General features: G+C 36.7%; 1 protein-coding gene across 5 annotated transcripts in view; it reads left to right on the top strand.

Annotated features, from left to right (window-relative positions):
* LOC109275917 (sperm-associated acrosin inhibitor-like) overlaps positions 1-16,529 on the top strand; it is a 116,566-nt gene that overhangs the window by 88,212 nt on the left and 11,825 nt on the right. For 2 of the 5 annotated variants that reach the window (XM_053907006.1, XM_053907004.1), the window contains one exon: positions 11,927-11,998. The exons of the other annotated variants lie outside the window; for them this stretch is intronic. Coding sequence is in view for 1 of the 2 variants with exons in the window: in XM_053907004.1 (XP_053762979.1) it covers positions 11,927-11,949 (23 nt within the window). In the remaining variant the exon portion in view is untranslated. Of the gene's footprint in view, positions 1-11,926; positions 11,999-16,529 lie in introns of those variants that run through there. 5 annotated transcript variants of the gene reach the window in all.

The following is a 16,529-nucleotide window of genomic DNA, read 5'->3' as shown; positions in this document are numbered from 1 at the left end:
TATCCTAGATTTTGAGGTGAGGAAGATAACAACTTGGAAATACCAGGAGGCACAGACAAAAAAAAAAAAATCCCTGACAAAAGGCTGCTCTCTGTAGCCAAAGGACCAAGAAAGAAACACAAATGACTTTTCGCTTCGAAACATTATATCCGAGAAGCTATCGTTCTCACCAGCCTGGGGTTGCAGCTGGGTTTCTTGTAGGATCTGTTTCATAAATGGTAAAAAAAAGGCACTAATGCCTTGTCAGCATATTTATCCTTTTTTTTGTTTAACTTATAAGGTCTTTTTCCTGATGGAACTAAGTAATGCATTCGTTATTACTATTTCTATGTAATACTGTCCTGTAGGTCGGGTCTTGTCATTGACATTAACCAGGCACTAACAGATAGAATAAAGGAGGGCCAGAATTCGATTTGACTCTACCAATTTGAATTTTATTGATTCCCTATTAAGTGTCAGGCTTTATGCTAGGTCATAATGATGGCATGACATCCATTAAATTACTGCTCTCATAAATCATAGAGTTTTATTAAAAGCAGGTGACAAGCAGGAATCCAAACAAGTAGAAAGTCAGTCAGCTAGGAGATGTGGCAGTTGGTGAGGAAAACCTGAGTCATGTGTGGAACTAATATCAGAAGAGAGAGAATCCGCCCAACCCGAGATAATTAGAAGAATAGAACACTTTCTTCTCTTGGCCTGAATAAAAACTGGGGACATCAAAGGCTCATGTCTAATAACATAATTGAGTCCTTACCAAAATGGTCTTTTTATTAAAATATATTTGATTCTTTTTTATTTCTGGCAGGATTGAAATAGTACGCATGTTTTTGAAGCCTGAAATAAAATAAACAATACTCTACTTAATAACGTGATATCTCTTAGGAAAAGATGAGAATTTTGCAGTTAGAAGTTTTTAAAACTTCCTTATACGTTTATATGTTTCTTCACATTATTTTTAATGCAGCCCATAGTACGAAATAAATTTCATATTATAACCAAAACACAAATACACATTCACAAAATTATAGTTATACTGTGTGCAGTGCACTATGGTATTTTCTATCATATTGTTTTCTTCGAGTTTATTCCATTAAGATGCAAGTTGTAACCCACTTTGATTTCACAACATATTTATGAATCAGATCCTTTAGTGTGAAGGATATTGGTTTAAACTGTGAGAATTAATAGAAGAATTGATACTTGATCTTGGTAGGTGTGTGTGTGTGTGTGTGTGTGTGTGTGTGTGTGAGCGCACACATGTACACATGTGCTCATTCCTGGTAAATAGGCAACTCACATTGACTAGAATGTTGAAAGGATAAATTTCCCAGGAAGACCACATCAGCTCTGGACTTCCTCTAGTCTGTGGGATATTAATGGTGGGTGGAAATTCCGAGGGAAGAAAAAATAAACCAGAGGGAGGAAGAGCCAGGTTAAAAACAGTGGGCATAAATCTACCCTGGTGAAGGATCTTCTGGTTTTCTCTCTGAGGAAACTCATGTATATGCTATAGTTTTAACTTTAACCTTCTATGCTATATTTTCTTTTGAACAATAAATCACCCTTTTATAAAGAAAGGCATTTATCCATGTGCCTCCAAGTGTGATGGGTAGTATGGGGCTTAAAGAGACCATGCAATGAAGTCAAAGGATGGCCTCATCTGAATCAACTTGAATGGATAGTGGGGCAGCAGGGAAGTTGGAAAGGCATGCTCTGTGCTGGGTTTCTGGGCAGAGAGGATTGGTGAAGTGGGTGGGTATGGCAGCATAGGGATGGAAATGATAGGAAAGGACACACAATAATTTAAGAAAGCATTGAGGCAAAAATACAGACGTTTTCCTTCTCATTTTATACTAGAGAAAAAATGACCTTTGAAAGTTAAAGGAACTGGGTTCCACAGTTTCATGGAAAAGGGGTTCCTGGTAATGTCAGCAAAGCATGGATTCTATCCCGAGGAAACATAGTAAGAAGGCAGCTATTAAATTGTATGTAATTTGGACCCTAAAGCAAATCAGAAACATGGCTATCACAATCAGGACCCATAACCAGAGCGGAAGAATCTGCAAATCTAATTTGGAATCATCTAAACTGCACCTAGCAGTTTTTCAAAATCCATAACTAGGATCAGTCTAAGCCTCTTTATCTTGAGTGGAACTAAACTAAATTAAGGAGGTTTAACATCTTAGCTAAGGGAAGGGAGCAGTTATTTGGATGAGCAGTCAGGATTGTGATGGTCAGTTGAATAGGTTCAGACCTTGAAAATTCCAGACATTAAGCCAGAGTCAAGAGAGCCATAGGCCGATCTTATGATTTAGAAGTTACCAGCAACCCTGATGATAGATGGTGAGGAATGCTTTGGAGAACAGGATGAGTTTTATTTTGAAGATATTGTTTGAAATAACATGGGAACATCCAAGTGGATGGAGCTAATCACTCTAATGACTAGAGAGGGTTCTGGGGTGCTGAGAATGTTTGATGACTTGCTCAGGGTGATTTTTAAATGGGTATGTTGATACTGTGAAATTCCTCAACCTATTAACTTCTGATCTGTGCGATTTGCTATATGTATGTGAAACATCAATGCTATTTGACATTAAAAATCTTAGAAATACATTGAGATAATAAAGATTAGTCCAAAGAAACCTTAACAGTATGCCAAAGAATAGTTTACAGTGAGGTAAGTACGATTTATTCCAAGAATGAATACATAAAACCCATAAAAAGGGTATTACTATAATTTATTATATCAGTAGGTGAAAAGAGACTAATAACTAATTGATAAATGTTGAAAGTGAATTGAATACAATCTCTATCCATATTTGAATACTCTTTGTAATAGGAAAATTGTGAAAGATAAAAAAAAAAAAACTGTGAAAGATACCGTAAACGTTTGAAGTTGGTAAAACGGCCGGCGAGTGCATAAATCTGTAGAACTTATGAACTCTCCCAAATGAGAATTCATCATAAGGTTGTTTCCATAAATATTCATAACAGGACTTTTTGTGATACTGAAAAATGGAAATCAACTTACAGGGGGTTGTTCATATTTTGGTTTATCTATGAGTGAAAAAACAAGTAACTATTACAAATAACATTGTTATGTATGTATTAAAAACAATATTACGTATATCTAAAAGTTAAAGGTGACTTTGACGAGAGGGGGTCTCAGATTTGGTGGTAGCAATGGGAGTGGATAACAGAGGTTTTGTCTAGGCCTCTCTGCCTTTAGATTTATCTCCTCCTCTTTTATAGTCACCAGGAAGAACTCACATGAGGGCCTGACTTCAACTCCTCCTTTGTAGACATTATCACATAGAATTCATGGAAACCCGGGTTCCCACACCAAATCACTTAAACTCCTAAGAAGCATAATCGCTGTAAAAAAAAAAAAAGACAAAAACCAGAATACAATAAACCAATAAAAAACATTTATTCCAAAAACCAAACACAGCTAAGAACAATTTAAATGAATATAGTTAGCTTTGATTTTTAATTTTATAATAAATTTTATTATATAAAATTTTAGATAATAAAACTTTAGATAAGAATAGACTCTCTTTTTATTTTTTTTTAAATTTTTTAGGTTTCTTTCTTTCTTTTTTTTTAATATGAAATTTATTGTCAAAGTGGTTTCCATACAACACCCGGTGCTCATCCCAACAGGTGCCCTCCTCAGTGCCCATCACCCACCCTTCCCTCCGTCCCATTCCCCATCAACCCTCAGTTTATTCTCAGTTTTTAAGATAGACTCTTTTTAAGCGCACAGGGAACACTCATAAAACTAGACTATCTTTTAGGTCATAAAGGAAGCCTCAATAAATTCCAAGGCATCACAGACCATGTATTCTGAAATACATATGGTAATATGAGTTATCCATATGCTTGCAAATTAACTAATTATATCCTCTGCGTTAAAAAGAGAATCTTGATGGGAATTGCACAATATTTAACACTTAAGGCAATGAAAATATTCATATTAGTGTAAGCAAATCGTTGTAAAAAATAATCCTAAAATATGCAATGACTCAACATACACAGTAGACATAGGTTCTCGTTCATATAAATAATCAAAAATGTTTCCAGAAGTAGTGTTCTCTTCCACACAATTATTCAGAGAGATAAAGTGGAGTCTCTTCAATCTTCAACAGGTGGCGTCTACAGTAATCATGAGAAACACACATGATTAATTATCAGAGACACAAAATTTAAACCACAATGATGTATCACTAAGCCTCACTAGAGTGGCTAAAATCCAAGACTGATAAAACCAAAGCTCCGTGAGGATATGTGCAAACTGGAAAACTGTACATTACTCTTAATGAGTGCAAAGGGACTCAATTCAGTTGGAAAGATGTGTTAGCTACTCAGGCTGAAAAATACATCAGGGTGATGCAATCCCACAGCAAACCTGAGGCATATGTGCAGTAAAATACATGGATAGCAATGCTAGTCACAAGTTTATTCACAGTGGCCAAAAACTGCAAACAATCTAAATGTTCTTCACCGTAAAACAGATAGATACATGCGGTATACTCAGTTAGTAAATACAAAATAGCAGTAAAAGATGAGCCATCGATACATACAACAGCGTGACGAATCTTACAAATGCAATGATGAGTAAGTGAAACCAGAAATAGGCGAGGACATGGTGTATAATTCCTTTTATAGAAAGTACAAAACAGGTGGAGCCAATCTGTGATATTTGCTGCCAGGATAGTTGTTGCCTGGGGAGTTAGTGACCAGGAGGGGATAAGAGCAGGGAAGGCTTTAGGGATTATGGTAATGTTTTGGTTGTTGAATAGGTTTTTGATCACAAGAATATTGTAGAGGACACTGGCATACTTCACCCAGATTCCTTTTACCAATTAAATCTTTACTCCTCTCCCAGATTTTGTATACTTTGCTCATTATGACTTGGACGTACAACTTTCTTGACAGTACTACCCTTAGTGGCTACTAGTTCTGTTTTTTTCCAGATGTTCCCCAAACTGAAAGTGCTAAGAGTTTACATTACCTTTCAGCAACCTCTATCTACTGAGTGAGTGGTGCAGGAGTAGAGCAGCACAGATTCCTTGCTTTGCAGCAGAACAAACTGTGGCGTAACTTACACTCCCCATGGAACGAGGCTGTATCTGGAAATTCACATAAAGTTGCACCTTTGCTCGACTTGTTTCTCCTCCTAATTCAACTCCTCCACTCCTTAACTAATCTCTTCCAGGAACATGTCCTCAATAAACCTTAGTACGTAAATCAACATATCAAGATCTTCCAGATAAGCCAGCCTAAGATAGGTGACATCCTTAATCATAGGGAGTAGATTATAAGGATGTGATTCTGGAGTTGGACATCTAGCCACCAAATTGCAATGACTACCTCATGACCTGGTAGTAAGTAGTGTTGATGTCCCATAGCATGCTGTCACAATGCATTTTTAAAAAAAGTGTTTATTTATTTATTTTGAGAGAGAGAGAGAGAGTGGGAGTGAGGGGAGGGGCAGAGAGAGAGAGAATCCCAAGCAGGCTCCCTGTTGTCAGTGTGGAGCCCGATGCAGGGCTCAATGCCATGAACCGTCATATCATGACCTGAGCCAAAATCAAGAGTCAGATGCCCAACTGACTGAGCCACCCAGGCCCCCCAACAGGGCAATTTTTAAGTTTCCTCTGAGCTGAGTGTGACCAGATATACATGGAAGGGGTCCTCTGGCTTATGCAATATCTCTGATATTTGGGAAATGTAGGAAAATGGAAATTATAATGACTCTGAAATTGGGTGGTGGTTGTTAAGACTCATTGAATACTTGAAGGGAGAAAATGTTAGGTTTAGGTTGATCAGTGACCAACTTGATGAAAATAGGGTCAGATGGCATCCACTGCCTCTTTAAAGAAAACTTCATCTCCTGCAACTGGAAGAAAGATGAAGATAATAACCAGGCATACAGCTTAATTGTAACAGAGAAGGCAATGTGACATGGTAGGGCCACAAGCACTTACTCATGGAATTGACTTGTGCCTTCAGGACCTGCTCAAATCTGATCTCGTATATACAGTCTGCATGTTTTAATGATGGGGAGTCCTCCACTCCATGTTGAAGGCATTAATATTACTTCATGGGATGTTAATTTGAAAAAAATATATGTTTTTAATTTTTGTTTTGTTTCTGCCCCACCCTCTCTCCTCCACTCACGGTTAGCCTAATGTCTCCCTATATATACAACTAGATGAAGAGCTTCATTGCTCAGAATGAAGTCATCATGTCAGTGATAAAGCACACAGAGATGAATTTTTGGTTTCATAAAATCACTTCCCAAAGATTGTTTCTAAGGAACAAAAATTTAAGATTTTATTTGTTAAAGCCACTACTTTATGGATTTAGCGGAGAGAAGTTTCAGGGAAGAATGATCGACTTCATGCTGGTGATAGTTCAGAAGAGTGACTATGGCTCTTCTCCGTCCCATCAACCATGAGGAGGGGTTAATATCAAGAGGAAATCTGCAGGGTGCCTGGGTGGCTCAGTTGGTTAAGTGGCCGACTATGGCTCAGGTCATGATCTCACAGTATATGAGTTCAAGTCCTGCATTGGGCCCTGTGCTGACAGCTCAAAGCCTGGAGCCTGCCTTGGATTCTGTCTCCCTCTCTCTTTGCCCCTTCCCTGCTTGCACTCTGTCTCTCTCTCTCAAAAATAAATAAATAAACATTAAAAAGGTTTTTTAATTTTTTTTTAACATTTATCCATTTTTGAGAGACAGAGAGAGACAGAGCATGAGTGGGGGAGGGGCAGAGAGAGAGAGGGGGAGACAGAATCCGAAGCATGGTTCCAGGCTCTGAACTGTTAGCACAGATACCGACGCGGGCTCGAACTCATGAACCGCGAGATCATGACCTGAACTGAAGTTGGATGGTTAACCGACTGAGCCACCCAGGTGCCCCTAAAAAGATTTTTTTTAAAAAAACAGGAAATTTGCTGAATTCAGACATGTTTGGGTATTGAAGAGTATTGAAAATCTGTGTCTCAATTTTTGTTCAGGGTGCTGGAAACCAGCAAGTCCTCACAAAATTCCTGAGCCCAATATGACACAGAAGTGATGGGTAGACCTTCATGCATGGAATGTCTAGATTGATGAACCTGAGAATGGCCTTAATGTCTACATAAGACATCTGGATATCAGAAGCAATCAAACGTAGTCTCCATTTGGTAAAGAGTGGTGAGGATTAGAACATGAGAGCCAGTGGATATGGTCTCAGACCAGGATGAAGGTATAACCCCCATTTACATAATATAATCTTTTAGAATACTTTTAGGCTCACAACAAAATTCAGCAGAAGGTAGAAAGATTTCCCGTATACTCCCTGCCTCCACACATGCCAAGCGTCTCTCATTCTCAACATCCTCCACCAGAGCAGTATGTTTGTCAGGAACCTACACTGACACATCATTATCACATAAAGAGTACAGTTTACTTAATGGGTTCACTCTTGGTGTTGTGCATTCTATGGGTTTGGACATCCGAGTGGTATCTCGCTGTGATTTTAGTTTGTATTTTCCTGGTTTTTGCTAATGATGTTGAGTATTTTTCATGTGCTTATTGGCCATTTGCAGATCTTCTTATTGAAGAAATGTCTGTTCAGGTCATTTGCCCATTTTTAAAATAGGTTTCTTTGTCTTTTTTTTTTTTTTTTTTTTTTTTAATGAGACTTTATTTTCCAGAGCAGTTTTAGGTTCATAGCAGATTTGAGAGGAAGGTGCAAAGATTTCCTATATATCTTCTGCCCCTACAACATCCATAGCCTCTTTCATTATCAATGTCCCTCACCAGAGTTGTGCATTTGTTATAGTTGATGAAACTACACTGACATGTCATAATCACCCAAAGTCCATAGTTTACATCACATTTATTCTTAGTGTTTTATATTCTATGGATTTGGACAAATGTATAATGACATGTATCCATCATTATGATACACCGAATATTTTCACTCTCCTAAAAATCCTCTGTGTACCACTTATTCATCCCTTCCTTCTCCAACTCCTGGCTACCACTAATCTTTTCACTGTCTACACCTGGAATGTCATAGAGTTGGAATCATATAGTATATAGCCTTTTCAGATTGGCTTATTTTATTTAGTAATATACATTGAAATTTCCTCCATGTTTTTTCATGGCTTAATAGCTCATTTATTTCTAGATCTGAATAATATTCTATTGTCTGGATGTACCAATTTATCCATTCATCCACCGATAGGCATTTTGTTTCCTTCCAAGTTTTGGCAGTTGTGAATAAGGATGCTGTAACCATTGGTGTGCAGGTTTTTGTGTGGACATAAGTTGTCAACCCCTTTGGGTAAATCCCAAGAAGCATGGTGCCTGTATCATATGAATGACAGTTCTTTATTAGATGTGTCTTTTGGAAATATTTTCTCCCAGTCTGAGTCCTGTCTTCTCATTCTCTGGATATTGTCATTTGCAGAACAGCAGTTTTTAATTATCATGAAGTTCAAACTTATCAATTATTGCTTTCAAAGATCAAGCCTTGTGTTGTGTCAGATTTTTATCTCAATCATGACCAATCTACTAATAAGCTCACCACATTTATTCAACATGGAATGGGAGTCCTCACCAGAACAATTAGGCAAGAAAAAGAAATTAAAAAGTATCCAAATTGGAAAGGAAGAAGAAAACTGCCACTATTTTCAGATGAGATGATATTGTATTTAGAGAACCCTAAAAGTCCATAAAAAACTATTAGAGCTAATAACAAATTTAGTAAATTCATGGGATACAAAATCAATACACAAAAACTTTTGTGTTCTTATACACTAATAACAAAGTATCAGAAAAAGAAAATAAGAAAACAATCCTATTTACAATTGAATCAAAAAGAATAAAATACCTAGGATTAAATTTAAGGAGATGAAAGATGTGTATATTGAAAACTAGAAGACATGAAGAAAAGAAATTAAAGAAGACACATATAAATTAAAGTATATTCCATGCTCATGGACTGGAAGATTACTGTTGTTAAAATGTCCATACTAGTCAAAGCAATACATAGACTCAGTGCAATCCCTATCAAAATTCCAATGGCATTTTTTTCACAAAAGCAGAACAAACAATCCTAACATTTGTGTAGAGCCATAAATGACCCCAAATAGCCAAAGCAATCTTGTAAAAAGAAGAACAAAGCTGGAGGCATCATGCTTCCTGATTTCAAGTTTTATTACAAAGTTATAGTAATTAAAACAGTATGGTATTCTCTCGTCATTTCAAGATTTTTTCCTTGTCTTTGACTTTCAGCATTTTTACAATGATGTGTATATTTGTGGTCTCTTTGTAGTTTAACCTACTTGCTATTTGTTGAGCTTCCTAGATGTTTAGTTTTTTTTTTTTTAAACAAACTTGGGTAGTGTTCAGATACTGCTTCTTCAAACAGTTTTTGTCTCCCCGCTCTCTCCTCCTCTATGGTACTGCTATCACACAACTGTCGAATGTGCTACATGGCGTCCCACGTTTCTCTGAGGTTGTGTTCATTTTTCTGTATTTCTACTTTTGTTCTTTGGCTTGCATAAAGTCAATTGATATATCTTAAAATTCACTAATCATTTATTCTGCCAGTTCAAATCCACTGTGCACTTCTAGTGAACTTTTTATTTCAGGAATTATACTGTTTAATTTCTAGAATTTCCATTTGCTTCTCGTTACTGATATCCTTTATTCAAGGTGGCATTGTTATCATACTTTCCATTACTCCTTTCGAGCTTTCCTTTAGTTCTGAAATGTTAATAATGAGTACTTTAAGATGTTTTCTGGTTAAATCCAACATCTGGTGTCTCTCACAGGCAGTTCTGTTGCCTGTTTTTTTCATTGTGATGGGTCATGCTTTCCTGTTTATTTGCATGCCTTCTAATTTTCTGTTAGAAACTAAACATTTTAGATAACCTATTGTAATGACTTGTAGCATTCCTGGTTACTGCTCCCCCCCATGAAGTTTGTCTTTATTATTTGCCTATTTATTTGTTTAGTGATAGGCTGGATAGTGGTAGTGCCATTTATCCCCCCATCTCCTGCTAAATATTAAGGTTTTGATGCTGCTTTTTAAGGAGACACAACTTTGTGTATGCCTACAGTTGCCTTGAATGACAATGGCACAGACTGGGCCTCTGCTACTCTTTCTCTGAATTGTAAGCTCCACTGATTTCCAGCAGATTACTCTATTGTTTACAACGATGTCTTGGGACATAAATACAAACTAAACAAAATATTTCCTTGGGTGGAATAGTCTCTGAGGTCAGTGTTTTATGTTTGTTCTTATAATAGGAAGGCTCCTTCCAGCTGTCTTATTCCTGATTTAGCTCCTGCAAACTAGCTAACCTATAGTCTATGCTGAATCTTCATTAGGTCCATAAATCTTCTCCTAATTCCCTTTACAATAACCCCCATGGTTTTTGAACGAGCTCTGAGGTTTACACTTCTTCACACTCTGTTGTAAATGAAATCAGTTCTTTTGGGAAGACATCTGGAGCTATGTTTTATGGCCTGTTTCTCCTCCAAGGCAAAACCTCTGAACCAAGGTTCTGGAGCTGGGTGTGAGGACAATGACAAGCTTTTATCTGAGTGACACCCATTCTGTAAGGCTTGAGCACTCAGTGGAGGTATAGCAGTAGCCTCAGGTTCACTTAGCTTGCCTCTCCGGCATAGAACCATTTCCTCATGAGCTGGGAGAAGGACCATCGGTGTGCATAATATTCACTGTATGCCACACCAAAGGCAGAACCTCCATTCTACAATGGAATGGAAGAGTTGGGTAGAAGAAGGAAACCCTCAATCCTAGAATGTACTCACTCAAGAATTAGCCTTAGAAACAGGACAATAGAGGTGAGAAGAGAAATGCTGAAGTCCCGCTCTTCCTTGGAGAAAACCCTCCATCTTGGACCTGGGTAAAGAGATATTCCTGTGTTATCAGATAAAGCAGTCTGGAGTGGAGTCTCCACCTTATTGACTGGGCAAAGGGAAGGGGAGAAGCACTTTGGTTCAAATACTGTAGACACTTGTCTTTCTTATGAATTTTTATAGTAGAATTGTTTTGAGTAGATATTTCTTTATTTACTGTTTTCCCTTAAGACCATTTCCAGAGACTTGACTTAAAAAAAGTTATACCAGTTTCACTGAAGAATGGGTCAACAGAATTCCTCATGCTATCATTCCAGAAGCTGACTGCACTTTTTTTTTAATGTGGATACAAATTACTGTCAGATATTACTTGCTTTAATCCAAAAAGATTTCCATTAATGCTTCTTATAAGTCAAGACCACGGTCTTATAGCAACAAATTATCTTAGTATTTTTCTCTCTGAAAATGTCTTTATTTTGCCTTCATTTTGGTAAGATCATTATTCTGGGTATAAGGTTTTTGGTTGAAGGTTTTTTTTTTTCTTTTAGTGCTTGGGATACGTTAAGCCACCACCTTTGGTGTCAGTGTTTTCTGATGGGGAATTAGCTGTTAATTGTATTTTTGTTCTTTTGTATGTGATGGGTCATTTTTTTCTCTTGCTGCTTTCAGTATGCTCTCTTTATATATATATATATATATATATATATATATATATATATATATATTTTTTTTTTTTTTTTTTTTTTTTTTTTTTTTTTGCCAGGTGTGGAACCTAGGGAGGTAGTCCTAATGTATACTATTGCTATGAGTCTTGCTCCAGATTGATCCTCCCAAGAATAACTACTTCTATTTTTCTGAAGAAAATACTGAGATTGAACTGTGCATGTTTGCTTAAAATGTAGCCAGGTTCCTTGTGTGTTGATGTAAAGATTTGGGAAAGTAATCAGCTTCTCCTCTTATGTTCACAGAGTACCTTCCATGGGATTTTCTCTCACATCTCTAGGACAGCCTTCTGTTGACATATTTCTTGTTGAATTATAGGGTTGGAAGAAGAGCAGAGCTAACAGTCCACCTTAACGAGGAATCTGGGGAGTTGGAGTAATTCCTTTACAAGTAAGACATTTCTAAAATGTACCCTAAATTCTGTTTGCCTATCCATAGGAGATGGGCAATGTGTCCCTGTGCCATTGTTGCAAACATCCTGAAGGTTTTCTTTCACAGACTCAATCAAATGACTTTGTTCTCATTATGGATCAAAGCTATTTTCATTTCATCTTGGCCTTTACTCTTTTATTCTGGTGCATAAATTTTCCATTCCTGGGTAAAACACTTTGCATATCCTAGAAAAGCAGGAAGCTTTCTGCTGTAACTTAAGAATGGAGTGGTTGTTTTATTGGTCTTTTAGTTCTTACTTGGTGAAATGACACAGGGCATATACATTTCTTTCAAATATCTCTTCATTGAGCTACTCTTTCTCATTTCCCACATTACAGAAGTTGAAACTGAGTGATGGATTAGAATGGGCAGTAGACCTTAGCTCTTTGTTCATTTGTATCTCAAGAACTTTAACCAAATTCTTTTCCCATTTGGGGCCCAGATTCCACTGCAGTTCAGTGAAAAATATAGAGGAGTGATCTCTTCTAGGTTTGGTATTCCTTGAAAATCGGATTTTTTTTTTTTTTTTTTTACTTATCAGCTCTGAGTCCCTGAAATCAAGACCTTGTATAGGGAAAGAACTCATGCATACCTCAGTTGACCAGTTGCCTTCCTTAAAGTTCAAGGTGGCCCCATAACATTTGGAAAAAAGTAGCTGTTAGGTATTAAATAGAACCCTGATATTAGAGCAGAATTGATTCATATTTACGTGGCTTCACACAGGCTTTGTCTTATGTCACAGTGAAATGTCCCTTTTATAAAGCTTTTCAAAATCAGTATTTTCAGACCCTTAACTCTAGAGAACAATCTGATATTTACCAGAGGGAGGTGGGTGAGGGGATGGGTGAAATAAGTGATGGGGATTAAAGAGGGCACTTTGTGATGAGCACAGGGAGTTGTATGGAAGTGTTGAATCACTACCTTGTACACCTGAAACTAACATTACACTGTATGTCAACTGACTGGAATTTAGATACAAACTTTTAAAAATGGTATCTTCAAGTATAGGAGTTATTAAAACTAATATGTAACACTATTTTTCATAGATCTAGATTAGTTTGGGGGTTAATTTTTTCTAAGTTTTGGATACATTTGAGAATTTGTATTTTTGTTACTACCACCAAATTCTGACCTCACTAGGTGCAGTTCTCCTACTGATATATGTGTGGCCTTTTTATCTTTTAAACTGTTCTTTGGTTGCAGAAACTATTTTTTTAAATCATCACGTATCAGACATTTGGTAAGTTATTATTGGTTCCTTTGGATGTTGAAGCATGTAAATGTTTAGCCATTTTCCATTTTTAAAATCACAGCAAAACTGACCAAGCAAACTGTACAAAAAAACCCCCACAATTCTTCAAAATGTAAAATTATATATGTATTATTATTACACCAACGTTAAGAAATAGAATCTAACAGGGCACCTGGGTGGCTCAGTCAGCTGAGCATCTGACTCCTGATTTTGGCTCAGGTCATGATCTCATGATTCATGAGACTGAGCCCCATGTCAGGCTCTGCACTGACAGTGCAGAATCTGCTTGGGATTTTCTCTCTCCCTCTCTCTCTGCCTATCCTCTGCTCTCTCTCTCTCAAAATAAATAAATAAACCTTAAAAAAAAAAGAAGCAGAATCTAACAAGCAGTACAAACGCATTTAGTGTTATCTATACAAGGTGATAGTATATTTATCCTATTGCGCCCAAATTCCAAATTGTTCCATAGGTAGTTATTTGTTGTACACAAAACTGAGAGAAAGTGTATTGAGGGTAGACTTATTCATCCAACAACACAATAGGAAAAAAGTATCACCCCAAGTATCAGTGTGTAGAAGGATAAATAGCAATGATTTCTATGTATCTACATGGTGGAATATTAGATGGGGTGAAAATAAATGAACTACATCTCTAAACATCAGTATATATTAAGGTCACGGAGAATGTAAAAGGAAAAGCGTGTAGATACACATAATGTATTTTACTATGAACATACACGTTGATTCTAGAGGAAGATAGGGACTAATAAATAGAAAATTTGGTTAGGTTATTTCTTCTGGTGTCTGTAGGGGGAAGGAGTGAGAAAGATATGATCTGGAAGGGCTGGAGGTAGGGAGTTGGTTACACGATAAAAATACACTCAGCCAGTTTCATGGCCTTTCTCAGATTTTATGACAATATTGATAATGTTTTATTATTTACTGGGATATGACTACATAGGTGTTTGCCTTTACACCTAAATATAGATTATATTTATCCTTTTATGGATGTATGGCATTTCATAGTAAGATTTAAGATCATATTCAAATATTCATTGTCTAATAAATGTGTATTGTCTGTCTGTTTTACACCCAGAATGTGGTCCACTCAGTCATCCAAAAAAATTGCACAAGGGGCACCTGGGTGGCTCAGTTGGTTGAGTGAATGACTTCAGCTCAGGTCATGAGCTTGCAGTTCATGATTTCAAGCCCCACATCAGGCTCTCTGCTGACGGCTGAGAGCCTAGAGCCTGCTTCAGATTCTATGTCTCCCTTTCTCTCTGCCCCTTCCCTGCTCGCACCCTCTCTCTCTCTCTCTCTCTCTCTCTAAGAATTTTTAAACATTTTTAAAATTTAACATTTAATTTAATTAACATAAAATTTAACATTTTTAAAAAATTGCACAAAAGGGGCACCTGAGTGGCTCAGTCAGTTAAGCATCAGACTTTGGCTCAGGTCATGATCTCATGGTTTGTGGGTTCAAACCTCGCATGGGGCTCTCTGCTGACAGCAAAGAGCCTGGAATGTGCTTTGGATTCTGTGTCTCCCTCTCTCTCTCTGCCTCTCTCTCAAAAATGAATAAATACTTTTTAAAAATTGCACAAAAGAACATTTTCCAATCTGCAACCAATGGCCACACTTACTGCAGTAAATGTGATTTTTGCCTTGTATTCAAGTAAGAACACAATAGTAAATATTTATTCTTTCAAAGTAATGAAAAAAATCACAAAATAATTAAGATAATCCATTTGCTGATGATCTAGGCACAGCATATACAGAAAATAACTGTAAAATTTCTCTAAAAGCCAAAGAAACATACTTCCACCACTCCAATGATTTTTTTAAAATTTTCTTTATCATGTTTCTGTGTAATGCTTTGTATAATAATGCTAGGCCACAAAGAGCTTTCCTGTGTTCTCTTCTAAAAGTTTTATAGTTTTTCTTTTTACATTTAAATATATGCTTCATTTTATGTTAATCTTTTAATAAGCTATACATTTGCTAGTTGACTATTCATATTTAATTGTTTCAGCACCCTTTACTGAAAATACTATCCTTCCTGCATTGAATTATTTTGTACCAGTTTTTTTGTACCTGTACCACTGATCTACACATCCAACTCTTTTTTAGTATTTTTAATTTTATTTAAAGAATTTTTTTTTAACATTTACTTATTTTTGAGAGACAGAAACAGAGCACAAGCCAGGGAGGGTCAGAGAGAGTGGGAGACACAGAATCCAAAGCAGGTTCCAGGCTCTGAGCTGTCAGTACAGAGCCTGACGCAGGGCTCGAACTCACTGACAGTGAGATCATGACCTGAGCTGAAGTCGGACACTTAACCGACTGAGCCACCCAGGTGCCCCTCCAACTCTTTTTTAATATCAAACTGTCTTGATTATCGTAACTGTAGAGTAAGACTTAAAACTGGATTTTGTGGTCCAATTTTACCCTTTTGTATGTATGCAGAGATATCCAGCTTTCTCTGCAGCATTTGTTGAAGAGATTGTCCTTCATCCACTGTGTATTTTTGCCACCCTTGTCATATTTTCCACAGAAAATGTGTGGATCTATTTCTAGGTTCTCTATTCTGTTCCACTGATCTATTTATCTGTCTTTATGCCAGTACCATACCATTTTAACTATTGTAGTTTTGTATTATATCTTGAAATCATGAAGTGTGATGCCTCTGGCCTTGTTTTTCTTTCTCAAGATCACTTTGGCTATTCTGAGTCTTTTGTAGTTCTGTATAAATTTTAGGACTGCTTTTTCTGTGTATGTAAGAAATTCTACTGGGATTTGAATAGGGATTGTCTTGTACCTGTAGATCACTTTGAGTTTTACGGATATTTCAACAATATTAATTCTTTCAATCCATGAACATGGAATGTCTTTCTATCTAATTGTCTTTTTTAGTTTCTTTTATCTATGCACTGTAGTTTTCAGTGTATAAGTCTTTTACCTCCTCAGTTAACTTTTCCCCCAAGTATTATGTTTTTATGCTATCTTACACCATTCACAAAATAATCAACTCAAAATGGATTAAAAAACTTAAAATGTAAGACTTGAAACTATATAATTCCTGGAGAAAAACATAAGGGAAAAAAGCTTCATGACATTGGTCTTGGTAATGATTTCATGGATATGATATGAAAGGTACAGACAATTAAAGCAAAAGTAGATGAGTTAGACTACCTCAACTAGAAAGCTTCTGTACAACAAAGGAGACTATGAGTAGAGT

The sequence above is a fragment of the Panthera pardus genome, unplaced genomic scaffold (assembly GCF_024362965.1).
Source record: "Panthera pardus isolate Hobbes unplaced genomic scaffold, ASM2436296v1 HiC_scaffold_2, whole genome shotgun sequence".
NCBI lineage: Eukaryota > Metazoa > Chordata > Mammalia > Carnivora > Felidae > Panthera > Panthera pardus.
This window is presented reverse-complemented; position numbering and strand designations above follow the sequence as displayed.